Source organism: Ictalurus furcatus, chromosome 5, assembly GCF_023375685.1.
Source record: "Ictalurus furcatus strain D&B chromosome 5, Billie_1.0, whole genome shotgun sequence".
In the NCBI taxonomy this organism is placed as follows: Eukaryota; Metazoa; Chordata; class Actinopteri; order Siluriformes; family Ictaluridae; genus Ictalurus; species Ictalurus furcatus.
Window position 1 is genome coordinate 15,245,290 of NC_071259.1, and position 17,027 is coordinate 15,262,316.

General features: G+C 41.7%; 1 protein-coding gene across 1 annotated transcript in view; it reads right to left on the reverse strand.

Annotated features, from left to right (window-relative positions):
- crb2b (crumbs cell polarity complex component 2b) overlaps nucleotides 1-17,027 on the reverse strand; it is a 60,182-nt gene that overhangs the window by 23,173 nt on the left and 19,982 nt on the right. Inside the window, exons 3-6 of the mRNA XM_053624850.1 lie at nucleotides 16,769-16,964; nucleotides 15,408-15,547; nucleotides 12,246-12,428; nucleotides 12,025-12,138 (exon numbers count right to left, since the gene is read on the reverse strand). Coding sequence (XP_053480825.1) covers nucleotides 12,025-12,138; nucleotides 12,246-12,428; nucleotides 15,408-15,547; nucleotides 16,769-16,964 — 633 coding nt within the window. The remainder of the gene's footprint in view (nucleotides 1-12,024; nucleotides 12,139-12,245; nucleotides 12,429-15,407; nucleotides 15,548-16,768; nucleotides 16,965-17,027) is intronic.

Here is a 17,027-nt window from a genome sequence, read left to right on the forward strand (position 1 = left end):
TTACTGGACATTGCATTTGCTCATTTCACCCATTGCTCAAACCAGCATTCACCCGCCCTTCTATTTAATTGCTTCATGGTTACATTTTTTTACCATTATTTTATTTCATTTCATTTTCACACCAAAAACTTTATATAAAAGAGTTTAAACTCAATTTATTTTGTGTATGTGGTTCTGTGATCACTCACTTGGAAATCCTAAATCACTTGCAGCAACAACAGAAGTTACAACCCCTGGCAAAAATTATGGAATCACCACACTTGCAGTGCTGTGAAAAAGTATTCCTGATTTCTTCTGTTTTTGTGTATATCTCATACTAAATTGTTTCAGAAATTAATACAAAATCTAAGATAAAGCAAAGGCAACCTGTGTAAACACAAAATACAGCTTGCAAATGATAGTGTTATTTACTGAAGCAAAAAAAGTATCCAATACCAACTGGGCCTTTGTGAAAATGTATTTGGCCCTGTAGTTACTAATTCCCCAAATCTAAACTGCATTCATGATGGGGTTCAGCTGAACTAGACACAACCAGGCCTGATTACTGCAAACCCTGTTCAATCAAATCACCACTCCCCATGCTGTGGGAAGTACCCTCGCTCATGACCGGTATCTGAAACCTGTGTAAAATCACGCCTATTTATCAGTCTGCCACGGTTAGGTGATGTGGCATTTTGTGCGTTGCGTGATTATAAAACAGTGCCTGTAAACCACGTCATCAGCCTCTATTATCTGAAGCGAAGACGCGATTCACAGGCATGCACCAGTATGACAAAGCTATGCAATGTCTCGTTCCCTTCTCAGAGAACAGGGTTACATGTGTAACCCAGATCCTTTCAAAGGGAACTCAACTTTGTGTGAGCTTCACACTGTGGGAACGAGTATACCCACTCTGTCATACTGAGGGTACGGCCTGTCACAGAGACTCCATCAATAGTGGCGTGGCTGGCCAAAATGGCAACCACGTAGACCCTAATTGCAGAAGGAGCCAACCTTCTAGAGAAACGTTCCTGTAAGAACTCCAAGACCGTAGCCATTGTGCAGTTTACTGGGTTTCACTGAGGTTCCTAGCATTTAACATGGTCTCTACAATCTCACTTGAGAAACTGGAATGTATAAGCTGGTGCCCCTCAGGGGCCAGACTCACAGTTTCCATGGTTCCAGCCGAGGATGATAAATCAACCCACTGGCTTGAGACAATAGATCCATGTGAACAGGAATCTCCCATGGAGTGCAGTCCAGCAGAGATATTATGTCTGAGAGCCAAATTCAATCTGGTGCTACTAGCAGCAGACATAGCACAATCTTGGCAAACTCTTGCTAGAGCCTGTGGGAGCAGAGCAATTGGGGGAAAGGCATACAGATGTGACCTTGGCCACATGTGTACCATGGCGTCCAGCCCTGACCTTTGTTTTTGTTTGTTTTTTTGGTGCAGGAGGAGTGAGGGCGAGCCACAGCAGGCAGCGTGTTGTCTCCTCGGAGGCGAACACATCCACTTCCGCTCGGCCGAACCTCCGCCATATGGACTCACCTAATTGTAGATGGAGCCTCCAATCCCCGGGTCTCAGCCCCTGTCAGGACAGGATGGTTGCCTGGAATGTACACTCACTGACAAAACTTCCCCTCTGCCAGAGAAGAATTAGTTTTAATGCCTGAACAGGGGGTGTGAATGTAATCCTCCCTCATGCTTGATATATGAGACCACCGCTGTATTGTCTAACACATGTTGGCCTCTCAACTGAGGAGAAGGAATTCAGTGCAAGGAGTACGGCCCACACTTCTAGGAGATTTATATGCCACACTAGATGAGGGCCACTCCAGAGACCGTGAAGGAGGCATCTGACATTACCATCTTGCAATAAGAGAAGCCCCTAGAGCAGGGGCCACCAACACGGTGCCCGCGCGCACTAGGTCGCCCCCAAGGACCACATGAGTCACCCGCAGGCCTGTTCTAAAAATAACACAACTCACCAGTGAGCTGCGTCTAAAATTTGATATGTGTTTCTAATTAAATTTAATTATTTATTTTTTATACTGTCAAATTTTTATTCCCATGTTGAAGTTGAAAAGGTATAGTTCAAAGGTCAGTTTGTGGAGCATAAGCTAGCGGGTGCAGCAAAGACGGGTAGGCTGAATGCGGTTCCTTGCCCCAAAAACATGGCCGAAAAAAGAAAGAAAACTTATCATTTTCACAGTGAATGGGAGGAAGAGTTCTTTTATCACTACTGTGAAAGAAACCTGCGTGTGTTTAATTTGCAGGGCGACTGTGGCAACGGCAAAGCAGCACAATGTGTAGAGACACTTCACTATGTGTCACAAAAGCTACCATGCTAACTACCCACTGGGCAGCGCGCTACGGGCAGAAAAAGCCCATGAGCTAAAGGCAGCTCTGGGTAAGCAGCAGTCTTTTTTCACGAGGCCGGCGAAAAACACCCAAAAAGCAACCGAAGCCTCATTTAGAGCTACACATTTTCTGATAAAGAAGAAGAAGGCATTTTCAGATGGAGAAGTTTTCAAAGAAGCAATGATGATAATTGGAACACTGTACTTAAAGACGAGAAAAATGGAACCGATCTAATCTCCACTCTCTCCGATGTCTAACTAGGGGCATGTATGATGGCTAGACGAGTGTCGGCTATGTCCGGTAACTTCCGGTAACTTCCGGCCGATCAGCTGGACCGGGATCTGGTGAAGTGCAGGTGGTTTAGCATCCAGTGCGATCAGTCCGTGGACAGCAGCAGTACAGCGCAGCTGTTGGTCTTTATCCGGATGGTGTTTGATGATTTCTCCACAAAAGAAGATCTCCTGACACTACTGCCCCTAAAGACAACTACGAGGGGAGTTGACATTTATAACGCGGTGAAGGAGTTTTTCGTGCAGAAAAAGGTAGCATTGGAAAAGCTGGTAGCGGTGACTACAGACGGGGCTCCTGCTATGATCGGCCGACATACAGGTTTCATCGCTCACTGTAAAGGTGACCCAGACTTCCCAAAATTTCTGCATTACCACTGCATCATTCACCAGCAGGCGTTATGTGCAAAAGTGTGTTCATGAAATGTAACAGATATAATTTTGTTAAAAATGCCGCAGATGCCCAACTAATGCCCAACAGCATTAGTTCAAAATGTGATAAGATTTATTTAAAAATATGAAAGTTGATTTTTCTTAAACATTACATAATTGATAACTTTTTCAAACATGGTGCAACATAGTTCATGATTTGTTAAAATGGTTTGTTAGTGGCTAGTGACAATGGGATATTTTTCCTATGAAATGTTGTAGAAGTGATCATCTCAAAATTTAAACAATTGCTGAGATTAATAGAAATAAAGTGTTGAATATTGATATTATCTGTTTCCCACCTTGTTAATTCATTGCTGATAATTATTGTGAGAAATCATTAACATGAACAGTGTCTTCACACAGATGAGTATCATTTATCATTAATAACAATAATAATATATAACTAAAGGCAAACTGAGCAAATTTGTTATTTCAGAAGAGTGTATCAAACTGGTAGCCCTTTGTATGACTCAGTACCCATGAAGCAGCTCTCAGTTTCAAAAAGGATGGTGACCCCTGCCCTAGAGTGTTACCTGAGGCTAGAAACTCGGACACCAGAGTTCTCAGAGCATGTAGGCATCACCATGTGGCAGTGATTACTCTCAGAGGTTTCGTCCTCGGATGAAACTCCTGACTTTCAGCCACCACTGAACAGTCTCATGTGCAATGGACCCAATGGTATGACATTGGCTACTGCTGCCATAAGCCCCAACAGTCTCCATAGAGACTGGAGGGGATGCACAGACCCAACTTTATCTTGCTCAATGTTGATAGGATTGCCCTACGCATGTTGGGGATGGACACGCCCTCATCATATTTGATTTGATTTAGGGGATCGAGCTATAAACTGGACCTGGTACCCTTTTCTATGGAGGACAGAACCCATGGAGACACATTTGGCGGTAGTTTCAATGCTGCCAGATGGTCTTTAGTGACGTTAAGTTTCCACATTTTGTTGGATGGAAAACATCAGATTTTTGTTGCCCTGTGACTGCTCGCTGACCAGAGAAATTGACAACATTGGCTAGGGGAGCCCTACAGTAATAACTGCCCTAACAACCTCTCGTCCCCTGATACCTCCCTCCGCGGCCCCTCAAGACTGCATCTTTTTGCCTTTTCGGCACTGAGTATCATTTTAAATCAGGCCTACTAGCAAGCTGCGACTGTGGCCCCCTGGCTTTCTGTGGGGGTAGGCGGGCTGCCACACTCACCTTCTGTGCCTCCCTCATAGTTCAGCAGGTCTGCCTGGTAGGCCTGCCACACTGCCATTGTATGCTGAGACCCACAAGCAAGATCCATTGCCACATAGGCTTCAACGACCAACACCGAGGTGGTCTTACACTGCTTGGATGGCAAAGCCAGCCCCCCTGATTTTGCTGCCTTCCCTGGAGAGAGGTGGCTCGCAAGCGCCTCCTCCACCTTCAGCAGAGCAAAATATCTGCACTGTTTATCCCCACAATGGGCGAATAATCCCATGTTGTGGGGGTTATAAACACAGCTTTCCCCAGAAGCGTGACGCTTCATGGTGCACTTCCAGAAAAAAGGGGGAGTTTTCTGTGGTGTGAGGGAGTGCTATCCTTCTCAATGGCTCCCCCCACTGGCTCATATATTATATATATATATATATATATCCACTGAACTCCATGATTTGTTTGGGAGAATGTTCTGTAGACTAAGGAGTTGAAAGTGAAACTGTTTGAATAACAGGGTTCCCGTTACATCAGGTGAAAACCAAACAAAGAATTCCATCATTTACCAGAAAATCCTAAAGGAGAATGTCCGGGCTTGAGTCCGTAAGTTGAAACTCGAGCGCAACTGGATTATGCAGCAAGACAATGATCCAAAGCATTGCTCTGTGACAAGATGCATTATCATCCTGAAAAATTACTTCATCATCACCAAACTTATTTTCTAACCGTGGAATGAGAAAAGTGAAGAACTCCATGATTTGTTTGGGAGAATGTTCTGTAGACTAAGGAGTTGAAAGTGAAACTGTTTGAATAACAGGGTTCCCGTTACATCAGGTGAAAACCAAACAAAGAATTCCATCATTTACCAGAAAATCCTAAAGGAGAATGTCCAGGCTTGAGTCCGTAAGTTGAACCTCGAGCGCAACTGGATTATGCAGCAAGACAATGATCCAAAGCATTGCTCTGTGACAAGATGCATTATCATCCTGAAAAATTACTTCATCATCACCAAACTTATTTTCTAACCGTGGAATGAGAAAAGTGATCAAAATTTCAATGTACGTCTGTGCATTGACTGTTGAGGTCTCGCCTGGTCCTTTACCTGATATGCAACCTCATATCACAAATGAGTGGGAAAATTTGATTGCTTTCTTCAGGCAGCCATCTTTATATGTTTCATTAGAACTGCACCAGACAAAGGTTCCAGTATCATCTCCTTTTCGTGATTCATGATTCATCACTGGATATCACTGTCATCTAATCCTCCAAACTCCATGATTGCTTCTCTTTAGCCCACTGTAACCTTGTTCCCTTTCAAAGGGAACTCCACGTTGTGTTTAGCATAACACTATGGGACTGCCCTTGCACTCTGAAGCTTGTGTAAAATCATGCCTATTTATAGGCCTGCCGTGATCAGGTGGCAATTAAGCGCGTCGCATGATGATATATATATATATATATATATATATATATATATATGAGCACCTGTGAACCGCACCGTTAGCCTTATTATCTTCAGCGAGACTGCATATCAGTTGTTTGTGTAAAGAAACAACATTTCCTCTCTATATTTTCTCAAAATCTGGACTTTTATATTCCTTTAAAAAAAGAGAAGAAAAAAGAATAAGCGAGAGAGAAAAGTATGAGTGAGAGAATTCAGGAAGTGTGTTACATCTTGCTCCCATTTCATCACAGGGAGGAGTGCACACTTTCTGTGTGAAGTGTCTAGGGATGGAGCCGCCCTCGAGAGGTCTGACTGTGCACATTGTAAAGCCTTACATTAGGCAGCTCCGCTCGCGACTCGCTCTCTTCTCGGAAGCCGAAGCGAGTTGGGTTTCAGAGCCTCGCAGATCTGGGCCGGGGGATCTGGTCCAGGGGAACTCATATGGATCTGGAAGAGGAGCCGGAGACAAGGGCTGTCTTGCTCTGTCTTCCAGGTCCGGCTCTCCGCTGGATTTTCGAGCTTGCGTCGCGACTCCTCCTTCCGCTATGGAAAGCCAAAAAATAATAATAATAATAAAAAAATAATGATTCCTCTCTGGCTCTGAGGAGCCAGAAGGGTGTGCTAAAAACTGAGAGCAGCATATAAAGAGCTGCTTGAAGTGATTGCTAAGGCTGGATGAGCTTTTTTCTCCCCAGTGAAAGTAAATCCCTCACACTGCAGAAAATTCCCATTTTTCCAGAAGTGCATGACAAAATATCAGGCTTCTGGGGGAAAACCATGCATAAGCCATATTTAAAACCCCACAATGTCAGATTATTTGGCCATTATGGAGAATGAACGGCATGGCTATTTAGCTATGCTGAAGGTGGAGGAGGCGCTTGCGAGCTACCTCTCTCCATCGACGGCAGGTAATTTAGGGGGGCCGGCTTTGCCATCCAAGCCATGTAAGGCCACCGTAGCATTGGTGGGCAAGGCCTATGCAGTAGTGGGTCTTGCTTGTGGGTCACTGCAGACAATGACAGTGTTGCAGGCCTACCAAGCAGACCTGCTGAGTGAGCTCGACATGCGGTGGCATTCAGCCAGTTCCTTCCCTGTTGTATCGAGTTCACCCGGGCATCCACGAGTGGAGCCCGTGCCAGCGCTAGTGCGAGGGAGACACTGAAGGCGAGTATGGCAGCCCGCCAACCCCTGCAGACAGCCAGGGGAACCGGGTGGCCACAGTCACGGCCTGCTACTAGGCCTGGTCTGAGAATGGTCATAAAGGCCAAGCAGACAAAGAGGAGGAGTCCTGAGGAGCTGTGGAGGGACGTATCAGGGGACATGAGTTTGTTAGGGCAGATAGCCCCCAGTGTTCTCTAGGGCCTCCCCTAGCCAAGGCTGTCCCAAGGTTTCAGTGTTCTCTGGTCAGGGGGCTGTCCCAGGGCAATCAAAATCTGATGCTTTCCCTCCTATAGGATGTGGAATAGTTAACGTCACTAAATGACCGTCTGGCAGCGTGGAAACTACTGCCAAATGTGTCTCCATGAGTTCTGTTTACCATAGAAAAGGGTTACTGGGTCCAGTTCAGAGATTGACCCCCTCGGTTCAGAGGTGTGCTCACCACAGTAGTCAGCACAGACCAGAGTCTGACGTTAGCGCAGGAAGTAAGATCCCTCTTGGACAAAGGGGCCATAGAACATGTACCCCGTTCCCTGAGGGAGGGAGGTTTTTACAGCCATTATTTTCTGGTCCACAAAAAATAGAGGCGTATGAGGCCAATTTTAGATCTGCGTCATCTGAACTGTACACTTTGGACATACAGGTTCAAGATGCTGACATGCAAACTTATCATTCCACAGATTCAGTTTGAGGACTGGTTTGTGACGATAGATCTGAAAGGTGCATGTTTCCACATAGAAATATCGCCCAGTCACAGGAAGTTCCTGGGTTTTGCGTTGGAGGTGACGCATATCAAGATCAGGTTCTTCCCTTCGGGCTAGCTTTATCCCCTCGCACCTTCACAAAGTGCATGGATGTCATTCTGGCTCCATTGTGACTCCAGGGCATCTGTGTACTAAACTACCTGGACGACTGGTTAATTCTAGCATGATCCAGGGAACTGGCGGTTCAACATCGAGATTTTGTTCTCGCCCACATGAAGAGCTTGGGGCTCAGGTTGAACCTTAGAAAAGTATGCTTACTCCAGTGCAGAGGACAACTTTTTTAGGGGTTATTAGGATTCTACTATAATGAGGGTATTTCTATCCCCAACATGCATAGGGTCAATCCTATCAACATTGAGCAAGATAAAGCTGGATCTTGGCATCCCCTCCAGTCTCTATGGGAGACTATTGGAGCTTTTGGCAGCAGCAGCCAACATCATACCATTGGGCCTATTGCACAGGATACCATTTCAGTGGTGGCTGAAAAGTTGGGGGTTTTGTCCAAGGATGAATCCTCTGAGAGTAATCAGTGTCACACGGCGATGCCTACATGCTCTGAGAATTTGAGTGTCCCCGGTTTCTAACCTTGGGTCACACTCTAGGGGTGTCTCCTTAGCGCAAGAAGGTAATGACAGACACCTCCCTCACGGGCTGGAGCGCGGTCTTAGACAGCTGTCCAGCTCACGGTGTCTGGGGCAGCCCTCATCTGGAGTGGCATATAAATTGCCTAGAAATGTGGGTCATATTTCTAGCACTGAAATTCCTTCTTCCTCAAATGAGAGGACACCATGTGTTTACAGACAACACAGCGGTGGTCTCATATATTGACCCCCAGGGAGGATTATGTCTGCGCCCCCTGTTCAGGCAGGCGAAACTAATTCTTCTCTGGGCAGAAGGAAAGTTTTGGTAGTGAGTGCAATATACAGTCTGGGCAACTGGAATGTGGGAGCAGACATCCTGTTGAGGCAGGGGCTGAGGCCCTGGGATTGGTGGCTCCATCCACATGTGGTGGAGTCCATATGGTGGAGGTTTGGCCAAGCGGGAGTGGATGTGTTCGCCTCCAAGTTCGCCTCTGGCGAGAGTTCGCCAAGACATTCTACGTCTAGTAGCACCTTATTGGCCAGCCCGAATATGGTTCTCAGAGATAATATCCCTGCTAGATGGCACTCCTTGGGAGATTCCCATCCGCAGGGATCTACTGTCTCAAGCCGGAGGGCTGATTTATCACCCTCAGCCGGAACTGTGGAAACTGTGAGTCTGGCCCCTGAGGCTTGTAGAAACCATGTCGAACGCTAGAGCACCATCCACGAGGAAATTGTAATGTGTGCGGCTTTTTGGCGGCTTTTTGTCTTGTGGTGTGAGGAACGCCAGCTAGACCCAGTGAACTGCGCAATAGCTACAGTCCTGGAGTTCTTACAAGGGAATGTCTCTTGAAAGGGAATGGCTGGGTTATGCATGTAACCCTGTTCCCTGAGAAGGGAACGAGACGTTGCGCAGCTTTGTCATACCAGGGCAGGGCTGTGAATTGCGTCTTCGCTTCAGATAATAGAGGCTGACAGCTCGGTTCACAGGTGCCATATATATATCACGCGACGCGCTTAATTGCCAAGTCACCTGATCACGGCAGGCCTATAAATAGGCATAATTTTACACAAGCTTCAGATGCCGGTGCTCCCATAGTGTTATGCTAAACGCAACGTCTCGTTCCCTACTCAATGAACAGGGTTACATGCGTAACCCAGATGTTTTCTTCTGTTTAGGTGTTAGTGCTGGTTTTCGTTTGTCTTTTCTATATGTAAATGTTTTCCTTTTATAAACTTCCCAATTTGTTTGCACAAATTTTAGACACAGCTGACTGGGAACAACCAACATCTTTTGCCACACTTTGTGTTGGATTTCCTTCTTGAAGGAGTTTTATAATCCTTTCCATTGTTTCAATTCACAACTCTCTTGTTGGGACCATGTTTCCTTTCAAAAAGTCCAAAGATAAGGTCTGCAAGAACTCTTTTAAGGTCTGTAAGCACTCTATTTTAACTGCAGACTAATTTGCCTTTTTTTTATTATTATTTTACTTCTGCTGGTATTTGTTTTATAAATGCAAATTACAAGGTGATTCCATAATTTGATCTGGAAACAAATATGCCATTAATTAAAATAATTTCATTGTTTGAGGTAGACAAAGCCAGAATGTTCAGTTATTAAACAAAAATTGTTTTCTGTCATATCTGTGATTTGTTTATTTGCTACGAAGTAAAAAAGCAGAGTGAACATCCTCTAAGTGTGGTGATTCCATACTTTTTCCAGGGGTTGTAGAAAGCTTGGCAGTTCCCTCACAAAATTCAGATATATAACTCAGGCCTTTACAGGGCAGTGATTATAACAGCTGTTAAATTTAGGTATTCTTTACTCAGAACATGGGATGAAATCTACCCATACAAATTGAGTGCAAATTGATGCCTCACTTTTATTAAGTAGATTCTATATGTGGCAGGGTAAGCGATTTAACTATCCTATTGGCTCTGCTCGGGGTATGGCTTCGGCAGACCAATAGGGTGAGAGCTACCCGACTATTTAAGGACCCTTATTTTGGTAGGTGCATTGGTGTCTTGGTGATTCCGAGTTCCTCGCGCCCCTGGCATTTCCGGTCAGTCTTAGAGCGGTGCTGGTGTCGCGTGCATTGTGGCAAGCTGGTGCCGGAGATTGCGTTCAGTGATCGCAACATTTAGCCGGTGGCTGAATGATATGTATATCAAGCCGCGGTACCTGTGAGTAATCATACAACTTCGCGTCTGGTGTTTGTTCAACCCAATGGTAAGTGCACCTCTCCCTTTTTCACACTGGGACTTGGTAGATTTAGGTTGACATTCTGATCTTTGTGTTAAGGTGAGAGTGGGGAGTTGAGCATCCAAGTCTTCTCTAAGACAAATCCCTAGCCAAAGATGCTACATGTGATGCCGCTGCTGTTTTGCTTTACTTACTGTTCTGTTTCACCTGATCTGTTTTGCTTTACCTGACTTTGTTTTACGGTCATTTTCTTGATCTATTTTGTGTCATCTGATTTGTTTTGCTTTAGTTTTGGATGTATGTTTGGCTTATGTTTTGCAACCACACTTAGTCTGAGAGGCTAAGTGGTAAATTAGTTTTCCAGCCTCAAACCTGTTTCAGGTTTGTTCCACACAACCACCTTACTATTGATGGGGTGTATGCTATGCCTTATTGTCTCCATGCTATAGTGGTTATGATTTTCATTTGTATTGTTTACCATAATTCTGGTTCTGCTTAGGTGCTGTCAACTGCCTCTATTTCGTGTGGTGGTGTCAGTGGGCCTGGGTGTTATAGCCACCACACCACGGTGTCTGTAATATTTGTCTTTCTTTGTTTGTTTAGTGTTTGTGTAATTTTGGGTTAACCAGTGTCTTTCTCTCCAGGAGCCAGTGAGTCTTGGTGGGACAGGGGAGGCTAGCTGCATTTATTCTGTGGTGTGTGCTCAGTGTGCCAACACAACTTCCTTATGGTGTAGGTAGTCTTTGATTTTGGTGTGACTTGCAGTGGGTTTGGATGACCTCCCGAGCTGTAGCTGGCCTGCCTTGTCCCTGCCAAGCCTGGGTCTGGAGAAGTGGTTAGTTTAAAAATCCTTATTGCGCTTAATGGGAGAGCGATTTTATATTTGTATAAGATTTAATGATGCTAAAGTGTCATAATAAATTTTTTTTTTTTTTTTTTTTTGAATATATATTTGTATTCACGTCTCAATCTCATGTTCCTTGCCCCGATTGGTAAAACTTGTGTGCCTATATTTGGGAGTATTTCCCTGGTTCTCCCCCAGGGTGGTGTAGTTGGATTTACTAAATTTGGGATAAATGTTTCCCTCCACTTGGGAATGCCACATATAGGTTTACAGTGTAGCTTTAAATTATAAGTGTAGCTAATAACTTCTCCAGTTTTTCATTGTGAGGGGGGGGAACTACTTGCCAGTCTAGCTATTGGTTGCAAAATCATCATGTCTAATTCTGCTCCCCCAGCCCCATGACAAGGAAGAATTAATGGTAAGGTTCGGTTTAGAAGGCAGACGTACAGACTCACTGTGATAATGAATACATCTGTCCTGAGTCACATGACAACAGCATCAAACTCATGTCCTGGGAGGTATAGTGCCAGTGTCTGTGTTTTCCCTCTTCAAACACACTGAATCCAGCCTAGCAAGGCCTTTTTTAATTAGCTGATGAGTTTAATCAGATGTGTTAAATAACACCTAATGCTGAATTCAGCAGTTGTTGCTCTAAAGGACACAAGTCTGAGATGCCTGGTCCATGGTAATGTGTCTTCTAAAAAAAGGTATGTCAACTTCTGCAAAGCTGGTCACTGTAAAATAACAGTCTGACTGTTATCAGACTGAGAGACTCACCTGTGAATCCCGGAGAGCAAAAACATTGATACGCATTAATTAGATCCTCACAGCTTCCCCCATTTAGGCATGGTGCAAGTTCACATTCATCTATGTTAATTGAACAGTTTTCACCTGCAAATCACCACACAGCACATAATTATCTTCATGGAATTGTTCAAAACAGCAGAAAACATTTTGTTAAGCAAATAAGATCTTCTTCTAGCTATAGTAAAATTCACCTGTAAAGCCAGACAAGCATTTGCACAGAAAGCCAGCAGCAAACTCATAGCTGAAAGATGTGCTCAGCTGGTCTAAGACACCATAATGTCTCTGGTCAGATCGCTGGAAACACTTGCCACCATTCTCGCAAGGCTGAGCCTCACATTCATCCACATCCTTCTCACAGTTCTTCCCTTCATAACCTGTGGCATGAGAGTCATAAGTCATACAACTTTTGTAATGTACTGTAAATCCAGTGCCAAATAAACTACGTTGTGTACCTGATACAATTTCTAAACTATTTCAATACTCTGATCTCTATAATGTTCTCATATGAATTTGACTTTTAAATAAAAAATACTTTTAAAAGATCCAACAAAGTTTATTGTATCTTGTCTCAAAGACATTTTCATCTCCCACTAAATAGCAATAAGAACTATAATTAATTATATCTAACTGAACAAAAATAGTTAATAGAACACATATTCTAATCTACTTTATTCATTAGTAAATTAAATGAGATAACTGGGTTGATGTAATAGCACTTTGAGCAAATACTGTATTGTGCAGAATTGTAGCATTATCCCAGACTAATACGAGTTCAAATAATCAACTTTCAGTGTGTAAATTTTGTTCTCTGGATTGTGTTATATTCTTTACTCTGTATTTTTTAGATAGCTATATAATAATAGCTGGTTAGTTTGCTATAGGTTATTTTTTATCAGTTCTGCTGTGTCTAAGTTATTTGATCACCGACCCTTGCTTCTGTATTTTCTCTTAAGTTTTGTTTTTGGTTGGTCTTTGAATTATAAAGTAACATCTACTTTGTATAAATTGTGATTATAAATATAAACTATGCACAAATATCATTCATTCCAATCCACTATTCTTGAACACTTTCTGATTTTATCTTCTTTTTCTTTCTTTAAAATTATGGTTGACTATGCAATTGTAATGATGCACCAGTTTTTTTTTTTTTTTTACTTAAACAATTAAGTTGAATACCTATTTACTTTTCTCCTCTAGAGGGCAGTGTTTGGTATCAAATGCTTAAACACCTCAGTAAAGTGTGACTGAATCTGACGGGACAGGAATGAGTTTCCCAAAAGCACTGCAAAGTAAAGATTGTAATAACTTTCTTTTACCATTTACCATCTTAACTTTGCGTAATGATCTTTGTGCTGCAATGCTTTTGGGAAACTCGACCCAGTGTAGAAACACAGCAAGAGATGCTTTCCCACTGGTCTTCAAACAATACTAATACAAAGTCATCCACTTTGACAACAATATGCACTGTGAAATTTGTTGCCAACACTTTGAAGCCATGAGTGATGTCAAGATGAGTCTGCTGAGTCCATGTCAAAATCCTCACATTTTTCACAATTACAGTCATGGGGAAAAAAGTGCACCCCCTTCAATTCTATGTTTTATTTATGAGCACCTAAATAACAAGTGTGTGCTTCTCACCAACTTCTATAAACAAACAAATAACCTCAAGTGACTGTTTTTTTTCCCCAAAAAGTAAATGAACATTCAGAAACCAGGTGGGACAAAAAATAAGTACACCTTTCCTACTGCCATTATCATTAAGAGAGTAATTAGTAGCCAGGTGTTACTAATGAAATGCACAAGATTAATTAAACATCAAGAAGTGTGACTAACTCTATAAAAGCATAACTTTTGGCAGTTTGGTGCACTCAGGCACCAAAGCACTCGGGTATATGTCGACATCATGCCAAGAAGAAAGGACATCAGCCATGACTTCAGAGAAGCAATTGTTGCTGCTAATCAATTTGGGGAGGGGCCCCTCAAACAATTTGAAATTCACCAGTCTACAGTGAAAAGGATTGTTTAAAAATAGAGAGCCTTCAAGACAATTGCCAATCTTCCCAGGAGTGGGTGTTCCAGCGAATTCAGTCCAAGGTCACACTGTTTCATGATCAGAGATCACTTTCTTTTCTTGTGAATGTAAAACTTTGCTAAAATGACTAATGATGTAATTTTGTTTCAGAAAAATTTGGGTTATGTAAACAAAGTAAAATATCATGTGGTTTTAAATTTAAGGTTTCATTATTATTATTTTTTTTTTTTTGTCATATCCATTTTATGGTCAAACCTAAATGAGGTTGATATAACAGATTTACATTTATAAGGTAATTTCAAGGTGAGAAATGGGGAGGTTTAAGCTATCTTGATTTACATGGAGGATTGGATCTGACAATAATGGAGTTTCTTATAAAATTATTATTAAAATGTTTATCATAAATGGAAAGACCATTTACTAAAGTTTGGGAACGTTGTAAGGTTGAATCATTAATATTTAAAGATTTTATTAAATTTAGTATGCCACTGGGGATAGCCTTTTTTATTATTATTATTATTATTTTAATATTCTTTTAATATTCATTTACATTTGTATAATTGCCCATTCTTGTCAATAAACTAGTTTACAATTAATGTTACGCTGGAACCAATTCTCCATGTACAAGGACATCTTTTTATAATTGATATTTCCATTGTTCCAGGGAGAGAAATTGTGCTTATACAAAAGTGGCCACTACGTTAATGCTTGTTTGTGATAACTAGCTGGGCTAAGCCATACTTGACAGGACACTTCAGATTCTAGAGAGTATTTGATTCGACACAAAATCTGATGAGACGCTGAAGTGCAGAATGATATCATCAAAATTGTTGATCCATATTGGTGGTAGAAAGAGACTGTAAATTCTGAATGTGTATATATCTTCTAAATGTGAATTGTCATTGTTTTGGTGTACACTAGCTTATAGATAACCTTAAGGCTAACAAATATCATACTAAAAGCCACAAAACTCCAATTTTGATTTCATGGGGACTTTCATGAAAATTAGTGACGACAATGGAGAGCAAAGACAAGGGCATGGTGAGGAAGAAATGGAAACAGTCAAATGGAAAAAAGTGGTGTATGACGTTACACACATTTTACCCCACCAGTCTCATTTCCACGCAGAAAAAAGTAATTTGATTCATAAATCTCACTCCAGCCAGGAAGGAAAAGTTGGTAGCCCTGAGGAGGGTGTACTTTCTTTTTCCCATTACTGTATATAAAATGACTACCTGAGGAAAAAATATTTAAACTTTACCAAATGCTATAGCAAATTAAGCTACTATGATTACTAATAAAATGTAAAACAGTAGGTTACCTGGCCAGCACTGACAGGCGTATTGATTAATTCCCTCATGACATGTGGCTCCATGCTGACAGGGCTCAGACACACACTCAAGAATCTCTTCCTCACAAATTAGCCCAGCAAACCCTGTCCCACTGCAATCACACTCAAACCTGAAATTCACACACAAAAGCCAAACTATTATCACTTCAGAGGCATTCTGTGGTGTCATCTCTATATATCTAACTAACTTTCCATATCTTTTTATATATTTTTTTAGTAATATAATACATAAATATTGTATATCTGCAAGAAACAGGATTGAAATACATCAGGAAAAGCAACTATAAAATTGGTCATATTTACAAATGGGCACATCAGTTATAAATGTATTAGAATATAATTATGTTCTGTGCTCAACATTATATCCAAATCTGTTTAAATTGTTTCATACAGAAATTACACTGCAACAAATCCCTTTTGCATAACTGCAGTCTATTTGGTAATTCATATGTAATTATTTTTATCAGGAATTGTTGGCATATACACACACTAAGTGATTGTAGAATGTGCCCTTAAAGATTAAGATTGAACAGATGGAGGGTTTATCCTTTTAGAAGCTTACTAATGAACAAAGTTGATCTTATTCCAGACAGATTAGTGCAAAATAGATTTGAGTCATGTTTACAATTAGTGAGCTCTGGGTGACTAAACCATCATCTAAAGCCGTTACGGGGGACTGTATCATCTTTATTTACAGAAGTGGTGTGAGGTATCAATAAGTCTGCATTGTTCTACATGACACTAAAGGATTATGTAAAATGTTTTTCACTAATAGTTCTCAGTGAAACAGCAGTGTTTAGTATTTTCCAGCTCACACCTAATTTAAGAATAGTTAACTGTCTGTGACTTCATAACTGCCAGAGAAAGACTATATATATATACAGTCCCCTCCAAAAGTAGACTTTAAACTGTATGTTATCATCATATACCAAGACACATACCTCACATGCCAGGAGATTACACTTAATCTGATATCATTTGTGCACTAGGAAGGAATTTTAATCATTGTGATTAAAATGATTGTATGATGATTAAAAAAAATTATTCATGATGGCACTTCACAACACAGCAAAATTCCAAGTATTGATTTGACACCCAGAGTGTTGAATTTACACCCTACAATGTTTATATAGTCCAACTGGACACAAATGAACACTCTGGGTATCAATTCAACACTAGGGATTTTACTGTGCAGGCTACTGGCACAGCTCATAGTGTGGTATATAGAATTTATTTTACAATATTATTTCTGACTGCAATAATCCAAAAGGCCCTTTAAAGCTTTTCGAATAAAGCCCACCAGTTTTTCATGGTGGCCCAATAATTCTTACCTGTTCACCAAATCAATACATGAGCCATTGTTGAGGCATGGCACACTGATACACTCATTGATATCCACCTCACAGCTGATGCCTTCAAACCCAGGCACACACTCACATGTGTACAGCCCCACATAGTCATGGCATGTAGCATCATTCTGACATGGAGTCTCCTCACACTCATTGATCTCGACCTCACAGTTCATTCCTGTAATTAAAGAAAATCATATCATACATCAAGCCAAATTTTAAGCCAAATAATAAATATATA